Source organism: Conger conger, chromosome 1 (genome assembly GCF_963514075.1).
Source record: "Conger conger chromosome 1, fConCon1.1, whole genome shotgun sequence".
Classification (NCBI taxonomy): Eukaryota; Metazoa; Chordata; class Actinopteri; order Anguilliformes; family Congridae; genus Conger; species Conger conger.
The window spans coordinates 87,422,876-87,449,382 of NC_083760.1; the positions used below are offsets into that span (position 1 = coordinate 87,422,876).

Below are 26,507 nucleotides of genomic sequence, written 5' to 3' on the forward strand. Positions count from 1 at the left end.
GAACCAAGCAGGCCTTGGGTCTTGCTCAAGGGCCCAACAGTTGTGTGGATACCCGGGGATCGAACTACTGATCTTGCGGGTCCCAGTCATGTACCTTAACCACTCCGCTAGTTTCTTCATCCTGGGCTGAAATACCTGTTTCTAGGTGAAGTTGGTTGACTCGATGCAACACAGATGCGCAGCAGTCATAAAAAACAATGGTTTTGCAAATAAATATTAGTTCAGTAATTTAAAGTGAAGTAAAATCTTGAGAAATGTCTTCAGTTTATACAGTAATGCTTGAGTTTGATGTGAAAAATGTCGACACTGCCATTTCTTTGAACAGATTAATATTCCTTTTCTTTGCTTCCTGTAAAAGAATAATGCAGACTTGATAAAATGTGTTAATGCTTTGATTTGGAATTAAATGTGTAATGTTCCACTACATTTAAAACGTGGAACTAAAAGCTATTAAAAAATAGTTGCACTTTATTCACTTTTTTTAACACTAGGACTCGGAACCATACTTTCCTCTAGGGTCCTCATTGCACTTGTCCCTGTGTTTGATTTGCACTTCATTGTACGCCACTCTGAATAAGAGCATCTGCTAAATGCCTGTAATGTAATGTAAAGTAGCCACACAGGCAATTTTCACTACAAAGGCAACTTTTGGCAAAGTTAAGGCCCCCCTGTTCTTCAGGACTCAGGCCTTCTTTTCCCACAATTGTCACAATTGTCTCCTAATTTGTTCGGATCAATTAATCTCCCCACAGACACATTATATAAAGGCTTAGAGGTTTGACACGTCGTGTGATCAGATATACACTCCTGTATACCACTGTTGCAGTGTTTGGTTATATGCCAAGTCACATATGCTGCCCAATGAAAAGTTATTACGCCTACAGCATTCTCTGCCTGTTGAAACTAGTAACACATGCTTTGCTGTGTATCGTAACTGTCAACTGCCATCACTCTGGCAACTGTCAACCTGTTAACACTCTGGCCTCCCTCCCCTTGCTTTCCCCTGTCACCTCTGGCAGCAGCACACCTGGAGGATTGTATAACATAACTACGTATCTAGTTTACTAATAAATTGATCGAGGTCCATTGATTTAAGTTTTAGTGAAAGTGTGTCAAACACAATCCCTAACTCCTCCACCATCAATGTCTTCCAAAAACCAGACATCCACCATGTGGTGCCCCAAAGACTGTGGTTTATACCTTTAATTTACTGTCATGTTTTTACCGATTTTAGCATTATTTTATTTTTTTACGGGGAAGGTACACAATGATATATTTTTTTTCAATGTGAATCAATGTATAGCTGCCAGCTTTTTCTGAGGGGTGGGGGCCTCAGTTCTGCGACTTGACTCTTTCAAGGACCAGTTACTTGGTCAAAGCGCAGACTCTGAGCTTTTATTAAAGGGTATTTTCATAAATTTTGGTTTCACCATGTAGTAATTACAGCACTTTTTATATGTACTGTAATCCCCCATTTCAATGTTTGAGACAAATTAACATACTGTCACATAAAAGAGTCATGACATTATGAATTTGGTTGCATATCCTGGTCCTGGACAAACTGTGTATACAGAGATGTTGTGTGTGGTCATTCTGACCCCAGGCTCTGTATAGCTAAATAAAATCTATACAATATACAACCCATTCATTTTAATATCTGTCATGTCAAGATGTTTATATTTCAATCATTTTAATAATTTTGTGTTGGTTTAAACTGACCTCAAACATAAAAGGCATCATAAAATGTCAACATAATATGACTTAATAAGACACCTATTGAAGGAAAATGTACTCTTATAATCCCAGGAATTTCAAACAATTTCTGCCTTCATTTACTTTTATATGAAAACTAGTTCTAATTGGAACTAGACTGACACTAAATGTATCATACGAGATTGGAACCTGAGAACAACTGACTGAGGTGAAATATTGACTGAAGCCTTGAGCAACACATAAGTGATTAATTTGATAGCACTAAGAAAATAAATAACAAACAATGCACAGAATTTACTCTTGCTTAATACACTCTCTCCCCACTCACTCTCTCCCCACTCACTTGTCAAAAATCCATTATGTACAATGTTTCAGCATTGCAACCCTGTCATTTCCCCCTACGTCCACGTAGTGGCAAGTGGCAAGTTTAGAATCTGAGAAAAACTACTGACCAAAAAACTGAAATATTGACTGACGCCTTGAGCGACACGTAAGTGTTTTATCTGACAGTACTTAAGAAACTAAATGACCAACCATGTATAGTATTTCCTCTTGCTTCATAAACACTCCCCCAGGCAGATTGTATCTACTCTGCTGCTCACAGGAGAGTAACAGCGCCACCTCCTGGCGAAGAGGATTTATTTAACAGGGCTTCAGATAAGTAATGAACTCACCGCATCCAGCAGTGCTTCTCAAACTCAGTCCCGTGGGACCACTGTGGATGAAGGTTTTTGTTCCAATCAAATTTTTTTTAAACTATTAGTTTTCTTAATCACACTTTTCATGTTTTGAGGAATTATTTACCCACAGAACTGCAGGTTTGCCTCTCCTGGACTGTAACCTTGTCTCAGTGGAGAAGTTTGCACACCCCCACGACTCCCCTCAGAGCAAAGCCAGTGGGAGTTTATACCCCCGGCAGGTTAAATCAAACTGGAAAGGCAAAGGATTGGAGGCAGATAAAGCAGTCTCGGGTCCTCTGGGTTGAGCGTGGGGCTACATACCCCACCCCCAAGGAAGAATTTTAAATTTTTACATTTTACTTTCTTGTCATTTGGCAGATGCTTTTAATCCAATGCGATTTACAAGTGCATAGGTTCTTCCACAAGTTAAAAGCATCAAATCCATAAGTAGCAAAACCCAAAGTAGCTGTTCTACACAAAAAGACATAATAGTCATTGCAATACTTTTTTATTTTTTTCAAGGGTTAGGGATAGAAGAGGGATATCAGAAGGGGTGGGGGGGGGGGGAATCAGGAGGGAGAACTAAGGTATAGTCTGAAAAGCTGTTTTTAGTCTGCGTGGAAATATGGGGAGGGATTCTGTGGTCTTGACAGTGGTAGGCAAGTCATTCCACCACAGAGGAACCAGAACGGAAAACAGGTGTGAACGTGCAGCTCGACCACCTGGTGCTTGTAATGAGGGAACCAGAAGGCGACCAGAGCTGGCAGACCAGAGTGGTCTTGCTGGGGCATAGGGAGCAATTCAAGATTGTATGTAAAGGGGGGCAGTCCCCTTAGCAGCCTGGAATGCCAACACTAGAGCCTTGAAGCGGCCTTGAAGGTAGTGCTTGGCTGGCTGGTCTCCTTACTGCAGCAGGACAGGGTACGGCTGGGACAGGACTCTTCCACGGGGGCAGGCAGCCCCTGAGCAGAGATCTGCTGGATGCGCTGCCTGGAGACAGGAAAGCAGAGGGAGGGTCACTCGAACTCAGGATCTACAATGGCTTTCAAGCCCACAGCTATGTTCACCACGACAAACATTCTCATCCTTTACTGCAGGGGCGACATGGCTCAGGCAGTAAGAGCAGTCGTCTGGCAGTTGGAGGGTTGCCGGTTCGATCCCCTGCCCGGGCTGTGTCAAAGTGTCCCTGAGCAAGACACCTAACCCCCAAATGCTCCTGACGAGCTGGTGCCTTGCATGGCAGCCAATTGCCGTCGGTGGGTGAGTGTGTGCATGAATGGGTCAATGAGAAGCATCAATTGTACAGCGCTTTGAATAAAGGCGCTATATAAATGCCAACCATTTACCATTCACTGCAAAGGCAGTCAACATGTTACATTTTTAATGGCAGTTTTTCCCTTTTGTGTAATTGATATATATCCATTGGAGCAACAGGGACAGCTGATAAGCGGCTGGTTTCGTGCCTGACACACGCTTACGCACTTCCTGTTTGCGGTGTTGGTGGTGTTGTGTGTCATTTTTTTGCGGGGTTTCGTCCACTTGGAAGCAAATCCTGTTGGTATTTAGTGTGCCTTCAGCGTTACGGTTAGCGTTAACTGTAGTTAATTATAAACGGTTTCCTTATAATATTTTGGGTGTATTTTTGTCCGGAGATAAAAGTACTAGCCAACCAGACAGCAAGCGACTCTGGGCCAGATCTGCCCCTGATGTCAGCCAGTACAGGCACAGATCTGGTCCGGAGTCAATTGATCTGGGTAGTTAGCTAGTTACCCAGTACAAGGGTTCTTTTCTCTTTGAGTTAATGTTAACTGACGGTTATTTCAAGTCTAAAAAACTTTTATTTAGCAAAGCTAGTATAGAATATTTTCCCTAGTTATTCTATGTTTTTCTTATGTATCGGTATGTTTATTTTATATTATTCTATTTATCAGTATCTGCACTAACACAACACTATAGTATACACTGAAGTATGATATTTGCATGTATTGTATTATTTTTATATATTCTCAGCACTGAAGTACACTGCACTGAATTGTATTATTTCAGTTTTTCCTTAAAACACTGGAAGAAACACTCAAAGGTTTTAGGGGTTCAAACACTGGAATGTTTTCTTAAAGTAAAATGTTAAGGGGGAATTGATTAAATGTGGATGAGAAGGTGTAGGACAATCACGAGAGGTGTAAAAGCCAATCAGAAGCAAGTAAACAACTATGGCGTGACTGGAGAAGATGGAGCCGTACCCAGACAGAGGGAGATACCAAGGCCACGAAAACGATATATCAGAAACTGTGTTGCAAAGTGTGTGCGCTCAGCTTGCTCGACTCTGCTCACGCTGTGTGTGCGTGTGCTTGCTGTTCTGTGCGCTGCGGATGCTTTTGTAATTGGATTCCATCTGATGGAATAAAAGCCTATTATTCAACACTTTACGACAAATTGTATACTTGTAATTGGACTGAAAATGTGTTGGTCTGGGAGCCCACAACTTTAGCTGACTATTAACCATATTTATTCCACATCTGGTCATCCTTCTGGGTCAAACTAAGCGTTTAGATAACGTTAAAACGTTAAGAGGCTTTTTCCTTGTCCGGTCTCTACTAAGTTAATTCGCAACGCTAAGTTAACTGAGTATATCGTTGATTTATATTGCTAGCGCCTGGTAGTTTTATTTGTGCAGTTCAGTAGCTAGCTAAACTTATGAAGTTTTTATCTCTTTTTTCTGCTGCTAACTGTTCGGAGCCACCTGGCGCTTTTTTAAGCTGCGTTTTTTGCTTGCATTTGGGCACTCTCACCTTCTTGAGAGTTTTACCAGGGAGGAAGGCATATTCAATACCCAGCCAATATTGCGATAGGGGATAAAGAAATACTAGATAAATTACATAAACTAAAGACAAATAAGGCAGCAGGCCCCGATGGCATATTCCCAAGGGTACTCAAAGAGTTAAGTGAGATCATTTTTAAACCATTGGCAAGTATTTTCAGACAGTCTTTAGAAACTGGAGAAATACCGGATGACCGGAAACAAGGTAATATAATACCAGTATATAAGAAAGGGGACCAGACCGATCTAAGAAACTACAGGCCTGTCAGTCTATCTTGCATCTCATGTAAAATACTGGAATCTATCATTAGGGACAAACTGGAAATATTTATTGACAATAATAACATTCTAAGGGATAGCCAGCATGGTTTTCAGGGTTGGTCATGCCTGACAAACCTTTTGGCATTCTTTAAGGAAGCAATCTAGATTTCCAAAAAAGTAGGTACAGGGGTAGGTAAAGGGAAGCATTGCTGGGCTGAATGGGCTGTTCTCGCTGGGCTGTTAAGATCCTGATGATGAAAAGTTCCTGCTATTTTTAGTCAGTTGATTAGTGTTAATGTTGATATCTTTTTTAGGTGATGCTATGAAGTTGAAGGCTAATTTCTATACTCCACTGTGACTGAGTGATTATTTTGTGACGATTCACTGAACATAATGGATACACTGAAGGTTACATCCAAAAACATTTTGATTCAAAACCACACCACAGCTTTAATGACCAGCAGAAGGAAATCAGCTGCTCAGCGAAAGCTGGCACCTTTGCATTGATGCACCTTGTTTTTGCTGACCATTGTGCCCCTTCACCATACTGTAAATGCTGCAAATCAGGACAGGAAAACGCGACAGAAAACGAAAGGTGTTTGGGGACGTACCACGCACTCCGGGAAATCACATGGTGGATGTCAGGCTTCTGGAAGCCGTTGAAGGTGGTGGAACAGGTGACGGTGTAGGCCCCCATGTTGTGGAACAGCAGCCATTCGCCCACCTGCAAGTCCGGCAGGATGCACTGCTCCACAATGCGGTCCAGCCCGTCGCAGGTCTGGCCCCAGATGCTGCAGGGGTACGTGCGCTTGTCCGGCTTGGGTTTCTGTGAAGAGACGTGGAGAGCTCACTGAGAAGGACACACACACACACACACACACACACACACACAACCTGGCACTGTAGCAAGGTGAGGTTACTTATGAGGACACATAATCCAATATTACCACTTTTACCATCCACTAATCATTGTTCTGTTTCTGCTTTCCTCTCCCTGCTCAAGCACCACAACCTGACCCCAGTTTCAGCTAACCTGCTACTTCTGCCTTCCTTGTGCCAAGAACCGGACCTTCCCAGATAATCATATACATATTTGTTATCTGCATAATTATTATTTGAATAATTATTGATTTCATTTCTTAATTTAACTTATTTATATTGTTGGGAGACAATTTTGTATATTGGACCATTTCACATATACATGGTAATGACTGCTATCAGTTTCAAGGTTCCCCCTCTGGGGATTTTCTACTGGACTCCAGGGGGGAGCGGGGCAAGGCCTCACAACCATTAAGGATTTGAATGGCCCAATCCGAAGTGCTCGGGATAGGTGCAATTCCTTACCTCCAAACCTCCAATCAGGTTACACTTAATTTGTAGACATCATTGGTTTTCTGAACATTGTTCTGATTGTAATAAACTTTCCTGTTTTCTAAAGACGAACATCGGATCTGCTTCTTCCTGTGACTACGGTCATCTTACTGGTTCCAGGTAAAACTTTGTTTTACTAACAATATATTACCTAAAATATTGCTGTTAAACACACCGTTTGCCCATTGCCGGCCAGAAGCAGAAGGATTCCCCCTCTGAGGGGAAGCTGCTCAGAGGGGGTCTCAGGCCTGGGCGCTTTGTAAAGCTGCTTTGTGACAATTTGTGTTGTAAAAAGCTGTATTAAAAGTGAATAAACACAACTTGGCAGCACTGTCAGGACTATGAAGGCACCTTATTGGTGAAGGGCTTTGTGCTCACACCTTGTGCAGACTTGGCATATATCTGGCGCCAAAAAGGACATCGAGGAACGAGCCATAGATCCCATCATTCACATAGTACATCAAGGTCCTCTTGTTGGGCCCTTCACCTTCATCTGTGGGAGTGGGGGAAAATGGAGTCTGATTGGAGCTGGGGTTACAGCTGTAGGAGAAGAAACAGGGCCCATTTCACCCCCAGACACACACTTACCATCACAGGCCATCTGCTCCTCAATCTTCACTTTCTTTGCGATGATGTTGACGGCCAGCGTGTAGGCTGAAGACACATAGTAGCGGCCTGGCTCTGCGATTACTCGGACCCCAGAGTGGGCTGGAAAGTGCTTATCCAGTGCTGGGTTTATAACTGCTGTGAACTGGGGACGAGCATGTACAGGTCAGGGGTGGGTTTCCAGATAACCTTGGATCTTCGGATTAACGGGTGTATAAGAAGGTTCTTTATCAAAGAACGTTCTCCCATTACGTGGCTGTCCCAAACAAACTCGTTAGACCGACTCTTAAGAGGAACTTAACAACAAATTGATTGATTGATTGATTGATTGATTGATTTAAGTCAATGATAGGCCAGCGAATCCACTCACTTGGCATCCTCGGTTAAAACTATTCCCTTTTTGGAGGCAAAGAAAAAAAACTGGCCTCCAAAATCAGATTTTTGCATTGCTAATTTATACATCAATTTCTACTCCAGGTGTCTTTTCCAGTGAGTGTAAGCCCAGCACTAAAAGCCTGATTCAACTATTCAACTAATCATGATTTTGAAACAAGGGTGATTCAGGTGTTTTTAAGCGCTGGGTTAAGACCCATGACCACATCCACATCCGCCTCTTGTCAGAAAAAACCTCCTCTGCACACCCTGTGTGTGATTACTGAGAGAAAGTGTATGAATTATTACCTCCTCAAACTTCAGCTTGGAGCCGTCTGACCCAGGGAATCCCCCGCCAATGTCCAGAAGGGTCATGTTGTAGCCCAGCTCTGCCTGCGAAACAAGCATCAAGTTTCAGCACTTAAATGCTTAAAGATGCACAAATATCGCTGATGACTGCAAGATCAGAAATTAAATGTATTTATTTTTTTTTTTAATTAAAACTACAACCCCAATGGTTGCAATTCAAGCTCAGGGGTTTATTGTCATTGGGTTGTTTTAGAAAATTTTATGCCAGTTCCAACCATAGCTGCCAACTGAGTGAAGCATGTCACGTGGTGTATGGAGCTCACCCCCATGTCGAAGACACGGCGGGCGTCTGAGATGGCCTGGCTGTAGGCCTCTGGGTCAGTGCAGCCACTGCCCACATGGAAGCTAACCCCGATGACGTCGAGGCCCAGCTCCCGCGCCTGCTCCAGGAGCAGAGGGCATGACTCCAGCTTTGCCCCAAATTTGTTGCTCATTGCGAACATGGAACCTGCATCATTCACGGCAATGCGGAGGACCAGCCTGAGGAAGAGGAGGAGGACAGGGTGTCAGCAATTTCTGAGATACTCAAATCACCCTGTCTGGCACCAACAATCACTCCACGGTCAAAGTCACTTCAATCACATTTCTATTCTGACATTTGGTCTGAAAAACAGCTGAGCCTCTTGACCATGTCTGCACGTTACGCATTTAGTTGCTGCCACGTGATTGGTTGATTAAACATTTGCATTAACAAACTGGTGTACAGAGTTACCTAATGAAGTGGTCACTGAGTGTAGCAGTCACTCACTTGGGGTTTTCATAGCAACGGGCGACCTTCATGAGCTCCCCCTCGCTGTCGAAGGTCATCATCTGGACCCCGTGGGCAGAGGCGTACTTCATGTGGGACATCTGCTTGCAGGGGTTGGCGTAGATGATCCTGCTGGGGTCCACCCCGAGAGACTGCACCAGCTGGATCTCAGTCTGAAAAAGGGGGCCGGGACACAGGCATACCAAGAGGTTCAGATTAGGACAGGAAATGTTTCAATGAAGTCTAATCTAGGAATTAACTGGGCCTGTACTAATAAGCAGTAATGAGCCAATACATTAATCACAAAAACGTTCTTTGAAGAAAAATCTTTGCAGTTGCCAAAAGCCTCAAAAGACAGGAAAATAAATTGATCAACATCAGCCTACTATCTATCAAGATGCATCAGCACAGATCTTTGACAACTGCAGCAGCCCTGTATGTCTGCTGGACTTCAAACATGTACTGTCCACTGGGCAGATACGATTCAAACCTTCTCTCAAAGAACCTAAATCATGCTCTTTGTGTAGTGCTCAGTATATTATATTGACAATTTTTTATTTTAAAATTGGGTCCAGACCGGGACTAAATGGTTGCTTTGTGCAACATTTCGGTTGATTCCAGTTTGAACATTTTTAAACCTCACTTTTGGTTGTGGGCCACTTGTGGGTATCTGGGAGCAGGTGACAAATTCCGGGAGGGGTGGGATGTACATTACATGATGCGGCAGATATAGCAACAGATACACTTCTCATCTGACGCCTACATGATACAAAAAGTAATTCCTGACAGATTCATTTGATAATGAGTCAATCAGTGTGCATATATATATATATCATATCAATTAAATTGCAACGTATTTATCTGTATGATGTTGAGTTATTTATTTTATTTTTTTCGGTTTTTATTGGACAGTATAGTATAGAGAGACAGGAAGAATGGGAGCGAGAGGGAAAGATATGCAACAAATGCCAGACGGTCGGATTCGAACCGCCGACGTCGCGGCTCGCAATGAGCATGTGGTCAGTGCTCTACAGGCTGCGCCACCGAGACATCCCTGATGTTGAATTATTTAATAGCTAAGATAGGACCATAGTTGTGGAACAGACAAGTTATATTGTGCATTCAAACGAGCTTGGTTCAGCAAATGAAAATGGCGTGGCGTGGCAGAGAGTGATAGCGTTTTTCTTGTGTTTTTTTGAAGGCCCTGGAAGAAAAAAACAGATTAGTGAAGACTCTATGAGTCTTGCCTCACCGCAAGGAGGTCCTGGGTTCGAATACCGGTCGGCCGTGGCCTGAGAGGCTGATTTGAGAGTCTAATTTGCCTGTGGGTATGATGGGTATGATGCATGAGTCTTTTTAAAATCACATATACTAAAATTGTCATGTGCATATTTGTATACGATCATGTATGCTATGTGCAAAAAAAATTTGTTGCAATAGACTGGCAGAATTATTATGGCATTCTTATTATGGAAGAACCTTATTTTGGAAGAACCTATGCACTTGTAAGTTGCTTTGGATTAAAAGCGTCTGCCAAATGACTAAAATATAAATATAATTATTATGGCATTGCAGTCAATGTCGTGGGTACGCCCTGGTGTAAAATCCGACTTCGACAAGCTTGAAATACCAGCTGTTTCAAAACAGCTTGAGCAGGGGGTAAAAACCCTCATGTTTTACTCAGTGCTTTCCAGTGTCCTGTGTGTGTTATTGTTGTTGCTGCTGCTTTTGGTTTTGTTTTGCTTTTTCATCTCTGGTGAATATGTATATACTGGCCCTGGATACAAACCAAGCTTGCTTTTCTTTGGATTTAGGTGGGTGACACGGCACTGGCCTGATCTTATGACAGGTGCTTGGCAGTGTATGCATTATATTTGCCTAAATATACAATTTTCTTACTACTACTACTACTACAGGACACAGCGTTTTGTATGGAGAGAAACTTCAAAACGTTGCGCAAGTGGTGTTTGTCATGTTCTTTTCGTGGGTACATTACGTCATGTTTTTAGTACTGTCGGCTATTATTGCAGCTGAAAATGGACTTGGTAGGTAGGCAAGAAAAACTCTCTTGACTTTGTGTTGTAGATACCAAAATTGTGGTTTCATTTCCTGTGCAAGAACCTGAAATATCAGTGAAAAGAATGGACTTGCCTGGAGCCAAAACCATCAGCTTCATTTTTCTCATACGATACTTGTTGCGATAGTTATGCGACGAGTATAAATCAGGCTTTTTTTTTAAAGATATTTTTTAGGCCTTTTTCAACTTTATTGGACAGTATATAGTATAGAGAGGCAGGAAGAATGGGAGCGAGAGAGAGGAGAAGATGTGCGACAAATGTCGGACAGTCGGATTCAAACCGCCGACGTTGCGGCTCGCAATAAGTATGCGGTCAGTGCTCTACAGGCTGCGCCACCGAGACACCCCATAAAGCAGGCTTAATGGTAGTTATCACAACACAGCTGTGCCGTTGCGCTGTATTCCAAAGACGCGAGGTCTTGGAAAAAACAACTTGTGAGTGGTAATATAGTACCATTACATAACGTTAAGAAAGAAAACACAGGCTTTTTAGAAGGAGACCAATACTATCAATGTATTGAATGAACCTTCAAATTCACGACAGTGCTGTTTTTCTGGCAATCAAAAGAACCAAAAATCGTCGATTCACAATAGGAGCGACTATCGTTTCGTCCCTACTACAGCACCCCCAATTTAAAACGTGTTCCCACGGCCCTGCCAAGGACAGTACCTTGCTGGCGCAGTCGAACCCTGTCCCCAGGGTGGCAAGTGTCATGACAACAGGATGGCAGTCGTTGCACTTGACGGCGTAGAAGGGCGTGACGCGAGGCATGGCACACACCCACCTCAGGTGCTTCTGCAGCACGTCCCCCAGGTCCGCCACAAAGACGGCATCTTCAGAGTCCTGAGGAACGGGACGTCAAAGACCCCAAGCACAAAACACAAACGACAGGCACAACATTGAACAGAGTACATCCAAATAAAGAGGAAAGATGCCAATTGTGGATCTCAAATTCTGGTTCGGGAGATCGCCAAGTGTCTGCTCTGATTTCAAGTGCTTACTACAAGAGACTAAAGTCCACACAGTTTGCTTCAAAGGCCTGAACTGGCTGCTTATTGAAAGGAAACCTCTGACAAAGATGCTGCCTTCCAGAAAAAGAATCTCACCTTCATCTTCTGCTCAATGAAGTCCTGGGCACAAAGCCCTTCCTCCAGGACAGTGAGGTCAAAGTCCGGTGGAGTGAAAGAGGTCATGGTCTTGCAGGTTCTTTCATTTGTTTCTTTTTTTCAAAAACAGGTCTAAAATCTTATAAATGTCGCAAAAATGTTCAAAGGCCTTAGCAATGACGGAATCACTTTCTAGACTAGAGACCTCTGCCTGCTGTATGATTGACTTAAATGCTAGTCAGTCGTGTGGAACTACTATATGTAAATTCAGAAATGTGCTGTCAAATGTAGCCTGAAGGTATTTACATGGTTGAGAACTATAGTTATGCAAACTGTATCCGGTACAGAGTAGCCAAGGCAGTTCCCCAGTGAGGTGGAAAGGGCTTGAGGACCGGACCACAAGCAGAAAAATGCTGGATAGTACAGTTGAAACACATTACATTACATTATTGGCATTTGGCAGACGCTCTTATCCAGAGCGATGTACTGTTGATTAGACTAAGCAGGAGACAGTCCTCCCCTGGAACAACGCAGGGTTAAGGGCCTTGCTCGAGGGCCCAACGGCTGTGCGGATCTTATTGTGGCTACACTGGGTTTCGAACCACCTGTCCCAGTCATTTACCTTAATGTTTCATGGCAAAGTCAGTTGAGATAATATTCATGTTTGGTATTATTCTCATTGTTTCAGTGCGACTGGTGCAATGGTGTAATTTCTGCAACAGCAAACCGGAACCAAGGGGAAACTGGGTGGAACTCACTGTCCCAGTGAAAGCCATGTGCCTCAACCCCCCGATCAAATCTTGCTGCCTGGGGAGGCCTGGTTCCAAATTCCAAATGGTTATAAACGCCAAATGGTTCATTGCGGACCCATTTTAATGGTCAACATCAAAGGCCTGATTTTGGATTTAAGGAGACCAAACCAAGCAATCTGGGAGGATGCAATCAGACTCCCGTGCACACTGTGCACGTAGCTTCTAAGTACAGGGTGTCTATAGCCAGACCCCCATTATGTAGTCTTTATTACCATGTATAATTTTTAAGACTCCATAATTTTCCTTTGTAATACTTTTACGTATATTTTATTTGTAATTTAATGTAATTAAGTATGTAACCTGCCTGGTAAAATAAATTGTTAAAACTTGATCTGTGTGGTTTCGCTTTCTGAGCACTCAATGTTATACAGGGAATGCTTCGTTACCCCCTCGAGTTGGTCTAGGGAGGATGTAAATTTACGCTGAATGTATCACGGTGTAGGGCATTTTACATAGTCAGGTCCATAAATATTGGGACATCGACACAATTCTCCTCTTTTTGGCTCTATACACCACAACAATGGATTTGAAATGAAACGAACAAGATATGCTTTAACTGCAGACTTTCAGCTTTAATTTGAGGGCATTTACATCCAAATCAGGTGAACATCAGCACGGCCATTGTTGTTACCACTATCTTGTGACTCTTTATTTGATGATTTGTTGTTTTTCCTGTAAACACTGGGTATACAGAGGGAAATGTGGAATAGTTTGAGGAGACTCGCTAATACGATCATTTGCGTAGTCATTCATATTACAACTTGTAATTCTTATAACACATTCTCATTCTATTTCTGCAATGCACATTGTTCAATAAATTGTATTCATTTGAACCTGCATCCTCTCGACTCGCACCACTATACACTTAGCAGATTGGAGTCCTAACAGACATAGACAACCTAGGATACCTGCACCCCGTAGTCACGGCCTATACACCAGTCCTGTCACAAGATACATACTAAGGGTATCATTGTAGGCTATACAGGCCACAGGCACGTCCGCGTCTATACAAATAGATAGCGATAATATAGAGCCACTCTTTTGGCGGACATTTGCAGTTCCTTTTGTTGAACTGTTAGAACAGAGGAGCAGTTGAACTTATCTTTTCGAGTCAGATAAACGAGAACAAAATTAAATGAACCCTGTTCCAGTAGCATTGGTCAGACTACACGTGTTTCCTTCACCTCTCGGATACTTCCGCCTTTTGGTGTATTTGGGGGGTTTCTTACAACGGTGTATTGCACCCGTAGACCTCTGTCGGTAAATCACTCGCCTCCGCGTGGTAGTTCATTCATGTCGAGAACAGTTGTAGCTAATGTTGGTCTTCTTGGGTCCCTGAGCTGCAAACAGACATACCCAAAAGTAGCTATTCCTGCGACCTCTGAAATGACTGCAGATATCTAGCCAGCTTGTGAGATGTGCACATAACGCACGATGTGAAATGCGGCGGTACCAGCAGAGGACTGTTCAGGGAGCCCGTTACGGTACAGGATTCCTGTAGTCCTCAAGTCCAAATTATAAATAAGACATCTACCAAAGGTAGATAAGTAATCTAAATTATTATTCAAATGGAGTCAGATAACGAAGGTGAATGTATTAGCCCTATTGTGGAGATTCTTGGTCAGCCCGGACCAGTAGAAAGCGGAAGGCAGAGTGGAACGACTGTCTTTGTATCGTGGTTTATTTATTGGCTGATCTACACTCTCTGCATAGCGGCCACTAATATTTAACCCTACTAACATTCTTTCAGCAACACCAGAAGGCCAAGCACGCATATACCTTTGCCCTCGCTAAATTCTTTTGTAAAATTGGGTTTGTGATTTAAGCCATGTTGTGCACTTGTACCAACCCAAATGTTAAAATGCTATAGTTAAAGAATGAAGCAACCAACAGGACATTTTTTTTATTTAAAGTTACAATAGCTCATTTTGGACTTCTAACGGTCAAGAGAGGAATTGCAACCTCACTGGGGAAGCGCCTCAGCTTCTCTGTACCGGATACAGTTTGCATAATTATAGTTCTCAACCATGCAAATACCTTCAGGCTACATTTGACAGCACATTTCTGCATTTACATATAGTAGTTCCACACAACTGACTAGCATTTAAGTCAATCATACAGCAGGCAGAGGTCTCTAGTCTAGAAATTGATTCCGTCATTGCTAAGGCTTTTGAACATTTTTGCGACATTTCCAAGATTTTAGAACATGAACGTGAAAGACAAACATCAGTTGCGATGAAGCTGCTAAGAGTTGTCGGGAATGTTTTGAAGTTTCTCTCCATACAAAATGCTGTGTCCTTGTAATAAAAATGTATATTTAGGCAAAAATAATGCAAACATATTATTCGTAGCAACAGAGACTGCCAACCGCCTGTCATAAAATCAGGCCTGTGCTGTGTCCAAAGAAAAGCAAGCTTGCTTTGTATCCAGGGCCAGTATATACATATTCACCAGAGATGCTAGAATACAAAACAAAAGCAACAGCAACAACAATAACACACACAGGACACTGGAAAGCACCGAGTAAAACATGAGGGTTTTTACTATCAATTCACCCCCTGCTCAAGCTGTTTTGTATTTCAAGCTCGTCCAAGTTGGATTTTACACCAGGGCGTACCCATGACATTGACTGCAATGCCATAATAATTACATTTACATTTTAGTCATTTGGCAGACGCTTTTATCCTTCTATCCTGTTCTTATCTTTAAATTGGTTTCATATTCACAACTTCACCTTGAATTCTTTACACTACTGTTGCAACTGCCTGTTCGCAATTTCACAGAAAAAAGTTTTTCAATGCTGAAATCATCCTAGGCCACACATTACACAATTTAGCCAACATAGCCAGCTTCTCTATTTTGTACGGGGTGACAGCCAAAAAAGGAAGATTATAGATAATTGAGCACTGTCCGTTTACAAACCACCATTTCAGGACCTCATATAGCTAGAAACGTCAGCAATCTACCAAAACATTACAGAGCTTATGGCGATTACCTATCTGGATGCAAAGCCCAGTCTCCACCAAACAGCCAAAAGTCTTTAAAAGAAAGTTTTATCGGTGAGAACTGTCCAGTTTTAGAACATTGGCTCTCTGCAGGCGTTTCAAAAACTGAGCATGTCAAGTCTTAAGCCCATTGTTTTAAAACAATTAGTGATTTAACATAATGGTCAACTTGGGTCCTCATGAAAACAGTTGTTTATTTGTTAACTCGGCGTTTTGGTGTGGACTGCCAAGTTTTGTGATTTAAACACGGATGTTCCGAGATTTCTCTAGTCTTGTCTCGGCTGTCTCTTGGAGACTGGGCTTTACGTTACGGTACTTTACAAAACCATTTATATCAGATGCCATTTCACAATTTTGAAATGCAAATAACGTTAATAATAATAATAATAATAATAAAAACCTGTTTAACTTGGCTTTGGTCTGTCTTCCAGCAGCGTATTCATGTAGAACAGTGAATAGGCTTGACCTGAGGTGGGTTCAAGACGGTGAACGTTAACGGCTTGTTTACAGCAGTTACTGCTGAAAGATTTTAAATGAGCATTCCATTTAGTTCGCCACCAACGCATTTTAAATACAAATGGATGCCAGCTAGCTGATTCGTTGCTTCTTTGTAATTATTTATTTGAGGTGAGAACAAATATCGCATTGATTAAAGTGTATTATAATAGTTATATTATATTATATAGTTTTCTTTTTGCGCGTCTGCCCCATCGGAAGCCATTTCTGTCGGCGAACAGAAAAAAGTTTGAATATGTTCGCGAACGTTAGCGATCTTGAACGCACCTCTGGACTACCTGCCAAAAGTTGAAGCATTATACCAATTTAATCAACACCTAATATCCAAACAGAATCAGGAATTCACCCAGACCATGGTATAAGCTGAGTATACGCCTACAAGGCCTCTAACAGATATACATAGCGTTTGCTGCCAATAAAACCTATAGCTAGCACTAGCCAAAGAACCGTGTGGATCAGTACTTGGTAACAATTAGGTACATTTTTTTTAGGTACACAGAAGCATTAATGAATGGAAACCAACTCAAAGGCAGGGCTTGGCTAGAAGCTCCAGGCTGCTCTCCCGACTCCAGCAGGATGGGGTACGGCTGGGACAGGACTCTTCCACGGGGGCGGGCAGCCCCTGAGTGGAGATCTGCTGGATCCACTGCCTGGAGATGGGAAAGGAGAGGTGGGGCCTTAATCATTTTTTTAATGATGAGGCAATTTTTTTTTTCACTGTGATTAATTGACTATTTATTTTGTGAAAATCATAGAAACCTATGTTGATACACTGACGGTTAGGACCAAAAACTATTCAGGGAAAACGCGACAGAAAACGAAAGGTGTTTGGGGACGTACCACGCACTCCGTGAAATCACATGGTGGATGTCAGGCTTCTGGAAGCCGTTGAAGGTGGTGGAGCAGGCTATGGTGTAGGCCCCCATGTTGTGGAACAGCAGCCATTCGCCCACCTGCAGGTCCGGCAGGATGCACTGCTCCACAATGCGGTCCACCCCGCTGGAGGTCTGGCCCCAGATGCTGCAGGGGTACATGGGCTCGTCCAGCTTGGGTTTCTGTGAAGAGACGTGGAGAGCTCACTGAGGAGGACACACACACACGACCTGGCACTGTAACAAGGTGAGGTTACTTATGAGGACACATAATCCAATATTACCACTTTTAGCATCCACTAATCATTTTTCTGTTTCTGCTTTCCTCTCCCTGCTCAAGGACCACAACCTGACCCCGGTTTCAGCTAACCTGCTACTTCTGCCTTCCTTGTGCCAAGAACCGGACCTTCCCAGATAATCATATATATATTTGTTTTCTGCATATCTGTGGCGATGGGGTGGGCAGGTCTAGGCTATTTTCCCAAAACACGCTATGACAAAGCCTGTGGAAAGGAGAAGTGCCTACTGTTGTTAACATCAGAGTCTACTAAGGAAGTGGTACTCCTGGAACTGGGAGGACCGGATTGAAGAGGCCAACGAGCGCAAAAGGGCCAAATATGCGGAACTCATCACAGAATGCTGGAGCGACGGCTGGAAAGCCCGCTGTGAGCCAATTGAAGTTGGGTGCCGGGCTTTGCTGGCCAATCACAACAGCGAATTCTCAAACTCCACGGAGTGAAAGGACTGCAGTCTAGGAGAGCCATCAAGAACATCCTGGAGTACTTATTTGCATAATTATTGATTTCATTTCTTAATTTAACTTATTTATATATGATATAAAATACTGCTGTTAAACTCACTGTTTGCCCATTGCTGGCCAGAAGCAGATGGATGCCCCCTCTGACCCTGGTTCTGCTCAAAGTTTCTTCCTGTTAGTCAGGGAGTTTTTCCTTGCCACTGTGGCCCTAGGCTTGCTCCAAGGGGGTCTCAGGCCCCCAACCAATGGTCTCAGCTGCTTTGTGACAATTTGTGTTGTAAAAAGCGCGATACAATAAAACTGAATTTAATTTAATAAACAGAACTTGGCAGTATTGGTGAAGGGCTTTGTGCTCACACCTTGTGCAGACTTGGCATATATCTGGCGCCAAAAAGGATGTTGTGGAACGAGCCATAGATCCCGTCATTCACGTAGTACATCAAGGTCCTCTTGTTGGCCCCATCACCTTCATCTGTGGGAGTGGGGGAAAATGGAGTCTGAGGGGGTTACAGCTGTAGGAGAAGAAACAGGGCCCATTTGACCCTGAGACACACACTCACCATCACAGGCCATCTGCTCCTCAATCTTCTCTTTCTTTGCGATGATGTTGACGGCCAGCGTGTAGGCTGAAGACACATAGTAGCGGCCTGGCTCTGCGATTACTCGGACCCCAGAATGGGCTGGAAAGTGCTTATCCAGTGCTGGGTTTATAACCGCTGTGAACTGGGGCATGTACAGGTCAGGGGTGGGTTTCCAGATAACCTTGGATCTTCGGATTAACGAGTGTGTAAGAAGGTTCTTAATCAAAGGACGTTCTCTCATTATGTGGGTGTCCTGAACACACTCGTTAGACCGACTCTTAAGAGGAACTTAACAACAAACTTCTGATTGACCGATTTAAGACACTGATCGGCCAGCGACTCCACTCACTTGGCATTCTAGGTTAAAAATATTAAAAAGCAAAGAATAAAAACTGGCCTCCAAGGTCAGATTTTAGCATTGCGAATTTATACATTAATTTCTACACCAGGTGTCTTTTCCAGTGAGTGTAAGCCCAGCACTAAAAGCCTGATTCAACTGATCATGATTTTCAAACAGGGTGATTCAGGTGCTTTTAAGTGCTGGGTTAAGAACAATGACCACATCCACATCAGCCTCTTGTCAGAAAAAACCTGCACACCCTCGGCGTGATTACTGAGAGAAAGTATATAAATTATTACCTCCTCAAACTTCAGCTTGGAGTCGTCAGATCCAGGGAATCCCCCACCAATGTCCAGAAGGGTCATGTTGTAGCCAAGCTCTGCCTGCAAAACAGGCAGATATCAGTCGTGAGAACAAATCCTTTACACAACACACACAAGTTCACAGTGCATGATGAAAAGCAATGATGTCAAAAGCATGTAATGAGCTGACAGAAGTTAAATCCCTGATAAGTCACCACATCTGGTTTCAGCACTTAAATGCTTAAAGACGCAGTCTTTTTTTGAAAAGTAAAACTACAACCCCAATGGTTGGAATTTAAGATCTCTAAGCTCAGGGGTTTATTGTCATTGGGTCGTTTTACAAAATTTTATGCCAGTTCCAACTGTAGCTGCCAACTGGGTGGAGCATGTCACGTGGTGTATGGAGCTCACCCCCATGTCGAAGACACGGCGGGCGTCTGAGATGGCCTGGCTGTAGGCTTCTGGGTCTGGGTCAGTGCAGCCACTGCCCACATGGAAGCTAACCCCGATGACGTCGAGGCCCAGCTCCCGCGCCTGCTCCAGGAGCAGAGGGCATCTCTCCAGCTTTGCCCCAAATTTGTTGCTCATTGCGAACATGGAACCTGCATCATTCACGGCAATGCGGAGGACCAGCCTGAGGAAGAGGAGGAGGAAGAGGAGGACGGGGTGAGATGCGCAGGTCAAGGATGAGAATTTCAAAAGCAGGTATGGAAACTGAAGCATTGTAGGACCGGTAGAGCATCAACAGGAAAAGTTATCCAGTGATGTTTATGGGTTGTAGATCAGGCAGTGATTGACTGCAAAGGATTTGCAATGAGATATTGAATATGATGGTTTGTGTTCATTTGTCCAATTACTTTTGGTCCCCTAAAACATATAAACTATGTTTAATAATGGCTTTCTACATGGTTCACCCAATATGGATGTAAAAACCCTCAAATTAAATCTGTAACTCCTGGAGTACAGAGCGAAAACAACAGAAACGTGTCACTGTCCTAATATCTATGGACTGCACTGTATGTTCAGTTCAGTGCAGCTGCTGCTCACTGGAAATTTTTTGTTTTTCGCACCATTGTCTGCAAACCCTAGAGACTAGTGTGCGTGAAAAACCCCAGGAGTGGGATCCCAGGAAAAATCCCAACTTGATGAACAGTGGTTCATCAGGTTACTGATATTGTACTACTATTTTCTTCAACACAACTGTAGTTGCTGCCACGTGATTGGCTGATTAAACATTTGCAATAACAAACTGGTGTACAGTCACCAAATAAAGTGGTTACTGAGTGTAGCAGTCACTCACTTGGGGTTTTCATAGCAACAGGCTACCTTCATGAGCTCCCCCTCACTGTCGAAGGTCATCATCTGGACCCCGTGGGCAGAGGCGTACTTCATGTGGGATATCTGCTTGCAGGGGTTGGCGTAGATGATCCTGCTGGGGTCCACCCCGAGAGACTGCACCAGCTGGATCTCAGTCTGAAAAAGGGGGCCGGGACACAGGCATACCAAGTGGTTCAGATTAGCACAGGAAATGTTTCAAGTCTAATCTAGGAATGCACTGGGCCTATACTAATAAGTGGTCATGAAACGATACTCGTTCATTAATCACAAAACGTTCTTTTAAGAGAAATGTTTGCAGTTTCCAAGTACTTCAAACAACATGTACTGACCACTGGGCAGATTGATTAAAATGCAAACTTTCAGCACCCCCAATTTAAAACGTGTTCCCACGGCCCTGTGTAGGACAGTACCTTGCTGGCGCAGTCAAACCCCGTCCCCAGGGCGACAAGCGTCATGACAACGTCTCGGCTGTCGCAGCACTTGACGGCGTAGAAGGGCGTGACGCGAGGCATGGCACGCACCCACCTCAGGTGCTTCTGCAGCACGTCCCCCAGGTCCCCCACAAAGAAGGCATCTTCAGAGTCCTGAGGAACGGGACGTCAAGACCCCCAAGCACAAAACACAAAGGACAGGCACAACATTGAACAGAGTTCATCCAAATAAAGAGGAAAGATGCCAATTCTGGTTTGGGAGATCGCCAAGTGACTGCTCTGGTTTCAAGTGCTTACTTCAAGAGATAAAATGGCTAATGAGTCCACACAGTTTGTTTCAAAGGCCTGAAATTGCTGCTTATTGAAAGGAAGCCTCTGAAAAATTTAGATCTCTGTGCACACACTCACCTTCATCTTCTGCTCAATGAAGTCCAGAGCACAAAGCCCTTCCTCCAGGAAAGTGAATTCAAAGTCCGCTGGAGTGAAAGAAGTCATGGTCTTGCAGGTTCTTTTATTTGTTTCTTTTCAAAAATGGTGTAAAGTCTAGGAAATGTTGCAAAGAAAATAGCTGCGGTTATTTTAAAGCACTTCAAGGCCTTAGCAACAACAGAACAACTTTCTGACTAAAGACCTCTGCCTGTACAACCTTGTGTGACTGCCTTAAATGCTAGTCAGTTGTGTGAAACTACGATATGCAAATGCGGAAATGAGCTATCAAATGTCGCCTAAAGGTATTTACATGAGAATGAGCATAATTGGAATTGGAATTATGCAAACTATCCGGTATTCACACTTTTCTTGCAATAAGGAGGTAGTCCAGTCATAAAAAAACTTCACTACATCCAATTGCACAGAGTCAGGGTATGCTTAGGGTAGCACAGGATTATTTAAACTAAGGACTTAGGGGGCAGGGTGGATAGACAGTGAAAAGGGCTGGGAGGCACAGACTGCCCAGACGGGAATCAAGACTACATTCAGAATAATGTACAAATAAAATATTTTTAAAGCAACATTTTTGTAATGGTGGCTTGGGATAGCAGGAACAGGAGAGGATGTGTAGAAGCAACCGTCTGAAATGCTAGAAGTATAAATAATACATTTTTGAAATCAAAACGTAATTTCTTTTTCAAGGGACAGCCAACATGGTTTTCATAAGGGTAGCTCATGCCTGACATTTTGGCATTCTTTGAGGATGCTACCAAGTGCAGTTAGCAGGTCTAGATGTGTGGTTTGGCGTCTTGCCTCGGAGTTGGTGTTTTGATGAATCTTAATAATAAAATAAAAAAGTGAACATCCTGTTTTCTTTCTTTCCCTCGGTAGTTGAGCCTGGAGAGACATTTTTGTGGGCGTGTCCGCTCTTGTGATTGGATCGATTTTTTGGCACTTATCTAGCTGGCAGGTCTGCAGGTGGGTGTGTGCCTTGCCTCGTATCATACCCTTCTACCCCATCAAGTGCAAAAACAGCCGTCCTGTTGTCATGACACTTGCCACCCTGGGGATAGGGTTCGACTGTTCAGCAAGGAACAGCCCTATATGTTACAGCAGTTTTCCTGGCAGAGGATAGTGTATGGATGCTTGGGGGGGGGGGGGGAATTCAAATAAAACAATTGACAAGTGTCAGATGCCATGCTAATTTGAATTAATATCAGTTCATGTCATCAGTCCAATATCAAGAGAGAAAACACCCACAAAAACGCCATACGCCATACCCTCGCCAGGCTCAACCAGGCTGTATACATGGCGATGAAGTATACATGGAATTTAAATTAAATTTTCTGAAAAACCGAGGTCCTTTCCCTTCACATAATTATTTAATGGATCATCTACGCCAACCCCTGCAAGCAGATGTCCCACATGAAGTACGCCTCTGCCCACGGGGTCCAGATGATGACCTTTGACAGCGAGGGGGAGCTCATGAAGGTTGCGCGTTGCTATGAAAACGCTAAGTAACAAGGTGATATATTCTTTTGCCATTTTCTGTTTCAGTCCACAACACACAATAAATAAATACCTTGTTGTACTGGACAAACCATCCAATCAGATTAATACAGTACCAATATTTAACAACTTGTAACCTGGATGTTGGTGAATATGTCACCAAGATAGTTTATCTTATTGTTGGCTCATTAACTGGAAGGCAGCTGGTTTTAGGGGCTGTGGGTTTTTGGGCCTGCAGCAGTTTAAGGTGTTGTGGCGTTTGAATCCAGGAGTGTCCAGTTTCAGGTGTGGAGAACCTATTTACAGATGGATTGATGAATGGATGGATAACTAGAAATGTAGAAACGCGGGTCTTCGGATGACAGTTTCCATGTGCATCAGCTGTGGAAAATCTCACCCTTAAGCCGCCCGCCCTCTCCTTCTTTCTCCTCTTGCTCAGGCTAGTGCTGCGCCTCGCCCCGGATGACTCGATGGCCACACTGTGTCTTAGCAAGAAATACGGGGCGACGCTGAAGACCAGCCAACTGCTCCTTGAGCGCGCACGGGAGCTGGGCTTCGACATCATCAGGGTTAGCTTCCACGTGGGCAGCCGCTGCACTGACCCCAAGGCCTACATCTCAGATGCCCGCCATGTCTTCGACATGGGGGTGAGCAACACATGAAATGCTCCACTTAGTAGGGATGGAGAATCTATCCCAAAATTGTTCTTAATTCAAAGCATCGGTAGTCCCAAAATGTTATTCAAAGTCTCGAAATCTACCGAAAAATACACAAGTCAAGTTAAAATGTTTTCTCATTGAAGTGTGAATTGATGTATTAAAAAGGAAAAACATATTTTTGTTATTGTTAGGGATTGAATTAAGGGACAGAGTATTTGTAAGTACAAATCCCTCAAAATAGTACTTACTCAATCACTTTCCACCCCTGGTCATTTGGAATTAAGTGTTGTAAAACTACCTGTCCTGACTGTCAACTTTTAGCACAGAGAGGATTTCAACCCTGGTTGTCGTGTTTTCATTAAAATTGCTTTTAATCTTTCCCTCAGCAGCCAATGTAGGCACATAAAACAAGGTGTGGGACCTTGGCAATAAAAATGACTTAAATTAAGCAATGCAATCACCTACAGTCAACGATGTTTGTGTGTCTTTAGCTAAAACACACAAACATTATGGAACGCGAACCTGTGGTATATCGTGGATACTGGCACAGCTAGCAGGGTGGTTAGACCAAAGTGCACCCCCTAGTAATGCTGCCCTCACACTATATGCAGAACTAGACAGCTAGCTTACAGTTATGAGTCTTCAATAAGGCTCATATGTTCCCACATTTGTTAATTGAAAACTTCAGAAAACCAGAGACTAATTGAAAATACATTGAACTGTATATAATTACAATAAACATTTATGCATGTGTTGTTCTTATCCTTCTTATCTTTAAATTGGTTTCATATTCACAACTCCACCTTGAATTCTTTACACTACTGTTGCAACTGCCTGTTTCACAGAAAAGTTTATCTCCGCTGAAATCATCCTAGGCCACACATCACACAATTTAGCCAACATAGCCAGCTTCTCTATTTTGTACGGTGTGACAGCCAAAAAAGGAAAAGATTATAGATAATTGAGCGCTGTCAGTTTACAAACCACCATTTCAGGACCTCACATCGCTCGTAACGTTAGCAATCTACCAAAACATTACAGAGCTTATGGCGATTACCTATCTGTCTCCACCAAACAGCCGAAAGTCTTCAGAAGAAAGTTTTATCGGTGAGAACTGTCCAGTTTTTGAACGTTGCCTCTCTGCAGCAGGCGTTTCAAAAACTGAGCATGTCAAGTCTTAAGCCCAGGGTTTTATAACAATTAGTGATTTAACGTAATGGTTAACTTGGGTCCTCATGAAAACAGTTGTTTATTTGTTAACTGGGCGTTTTGGTGTGGACTGCCAAGTTTTGCGATTTAAACACGGATGTTCTGAGATTTGTCTAGTCTCGGCTGTTTGTTGGAGACTGGGCTTTACGTTACTGTACTTTACAAAACCATTTATATCAGATGCCATTTCACAATTTTGAAATGCAAATAACGTTAGCTTTATTGACATAACAAATAATAATAATAATAATAATAATAATAATAATAATAATAATAATAATAATAATCTGTTTAACTTGTATCGCAGTGTGGCTTTGGTCTGTCTTCCAGCAGCGTATTCATGTAGAACAGTGAATAGGCTTGACCTGAGGTGGGTTCAAGACGGTGAGCGTTAACGGCTTGTTTACAGCAGTTACTGTTGAAAGATTTTAAATGAGCATTCCATTTAGTTCGCCACCAACGCATTTTAAATACAAATGGATGCAACTTAGATTTAACAATGCCAGCTAGCTGATTCGTTGCTTATTTCTATTTTTTTTTCCTTTTTTTTTTCCGAGGCGAGAACAAATATCACAATGTATTATAACAGTCAAGTTATTTTTTGGTTCTCTGCGCGTCTGCCCCGTCGGCAGCCATTTCTGTCAGCGAACAGAAAAAAGTTTGAATATGTTCGCGAACGTTAGCGATCTTGAACGCACCTCTGGACTACCTGCCAAAAGTTGAAGCGTTATACTAATTTAATCAACACCTAATATCCAAACAGAATCAGGAATTCACCCAGACCATGGTATAAGCTGAGTATACGCTTACAAGGCCTCTAACAGATATACATAGCGTTTGCTACCAATAAAACCTATAGCTAGCACTAGCCAAAGAACCGTGTGGATCAGTACTCGGTAACAATTAGGTACATTTTCATAGGTACACAACATTGATAAACCGAAAATACTCACAGACAATAATAACCAAGAAGCAACCGTTGAAAAAAAAAAAAAAAAGCCGAGTTGCCATATTGGAACTAAAGGCAAGGGTTTACCTGTGTGTCGAAATCATTCACTAGTTATCTTCATTTTTGGAGAACGTCTTTCTCTTCGTGCCATTTTACAGCGGTTTGAAAACTAAGATTTGTGCATTACCGCCATCTACTGGATGTTTTACAGCACAACGCAATAGAGCTGGGTCCCGGTACTACTGCAACTCTAGCCATGTGATATCACACCCTGTTTTAAACAGGAGATTAACAGCGCCACCTTCTGGCGAAGAGGATTTATTTAACAGGGCTTCAGATTAGTAATGAACTAACCGCATCCAGCAGTGCTTCTCAAACTCAGTCCCGTGGGACCACTGTGGATGATAGTTTTTGTTCCAACCAAAATTGCAATCCCAGAAATAAAGTTTAGAGTTTTCTTAGTCACATATTTCATGTTTTGAGGAATAATTTACCCAAAGAAGCCATTTTGTCAGAAATACAGTGCATCCGGAAAGTATTCACAGCGCTTCACTTTTCCCACATTTTGTTATGTTACAGCCTGATTCCAAAATGGAATAAATTCATTTTTTTCCTCAAAATCCTACACACAACACCCCATAATGACAACATGAAAGACGTTTTTTTTTTTTTTTTG

The 26,507-nt window shown here is 42.8% G+C and overlaps 2 protein-coding genes and 1 pseudogene across 2 annotated transcripts; 1 reads left to right on the plus strand and 2 right to left on the minus strand.

Annotated features, from left to right (window-relative positions):
* Window positions 1–3,247: 3,247 nt before the first annotated feature.
* On the minus strand, window positions 3,248–12,228 carry LOC133140037 (ornithine decarboxylase-like). The gene is made up of 9 exons (XM_061259597.1): window positions 12,123–12,228; window positions 11,686–11,859; window positions 8,939–9,111; window positions 8,454–8,670; window positions 8,131–8,214; window positions 7,432–7,594; window positions 7,224–7,336; window positions 6,084–6,298; window positions 3,248–3,383 (listed from the first exon to the last, which is right to left on the minus strand). Exons 1-9 carry the CDS (start codon window positions 12,207–12,209, stop codon window positions 3,248–3,250), a joined length of 1,362 nt encoding a protein of 453 aa, XP_061115581.1. The 5' UTR covers window positions 12,210–12,228.
* Window positions 12,229–16,911: 4,683 nt separating this feature from the next.
* Window positions 16,912–25,911, minus strand: LOC133129537 (ornithine decarboxylase-like). The gene is made up of 10 exons (XM_061243702.1): window positions 25,836–25,911; window positions 21,485–21,619; window positions 21,056–21,229; window positions 20,608–20,780; window positions 19,719–19,941; window positions 19,305–19,388; window positions 18,645–18,807; window positions 18,444–18,556; window positions 17,296–17,510; window positions 16,912–17,105 (listed from the first exon to the last, which is right to left on the minus strand). Exons 2-10 carry the CDS (start codon window positions 21,569–21,571, stop codon window positions 16,979–16,981), a joined length of 1,359 nt encoding a protein of 452 aa, XP_061099686.1. The 5' UTR covers window positions 21,572–21,619; window positions 25,836–25,911; the 3' UTR covers window positions 16,912–16,978.
* Window positions 22,241–23,676, plus strand: LOC133131117 (ornithine decarboxylase-like; annotated as a pseudogene).
* Window positions 25,912–26,507: the final 596 nt, after the last annotated feature.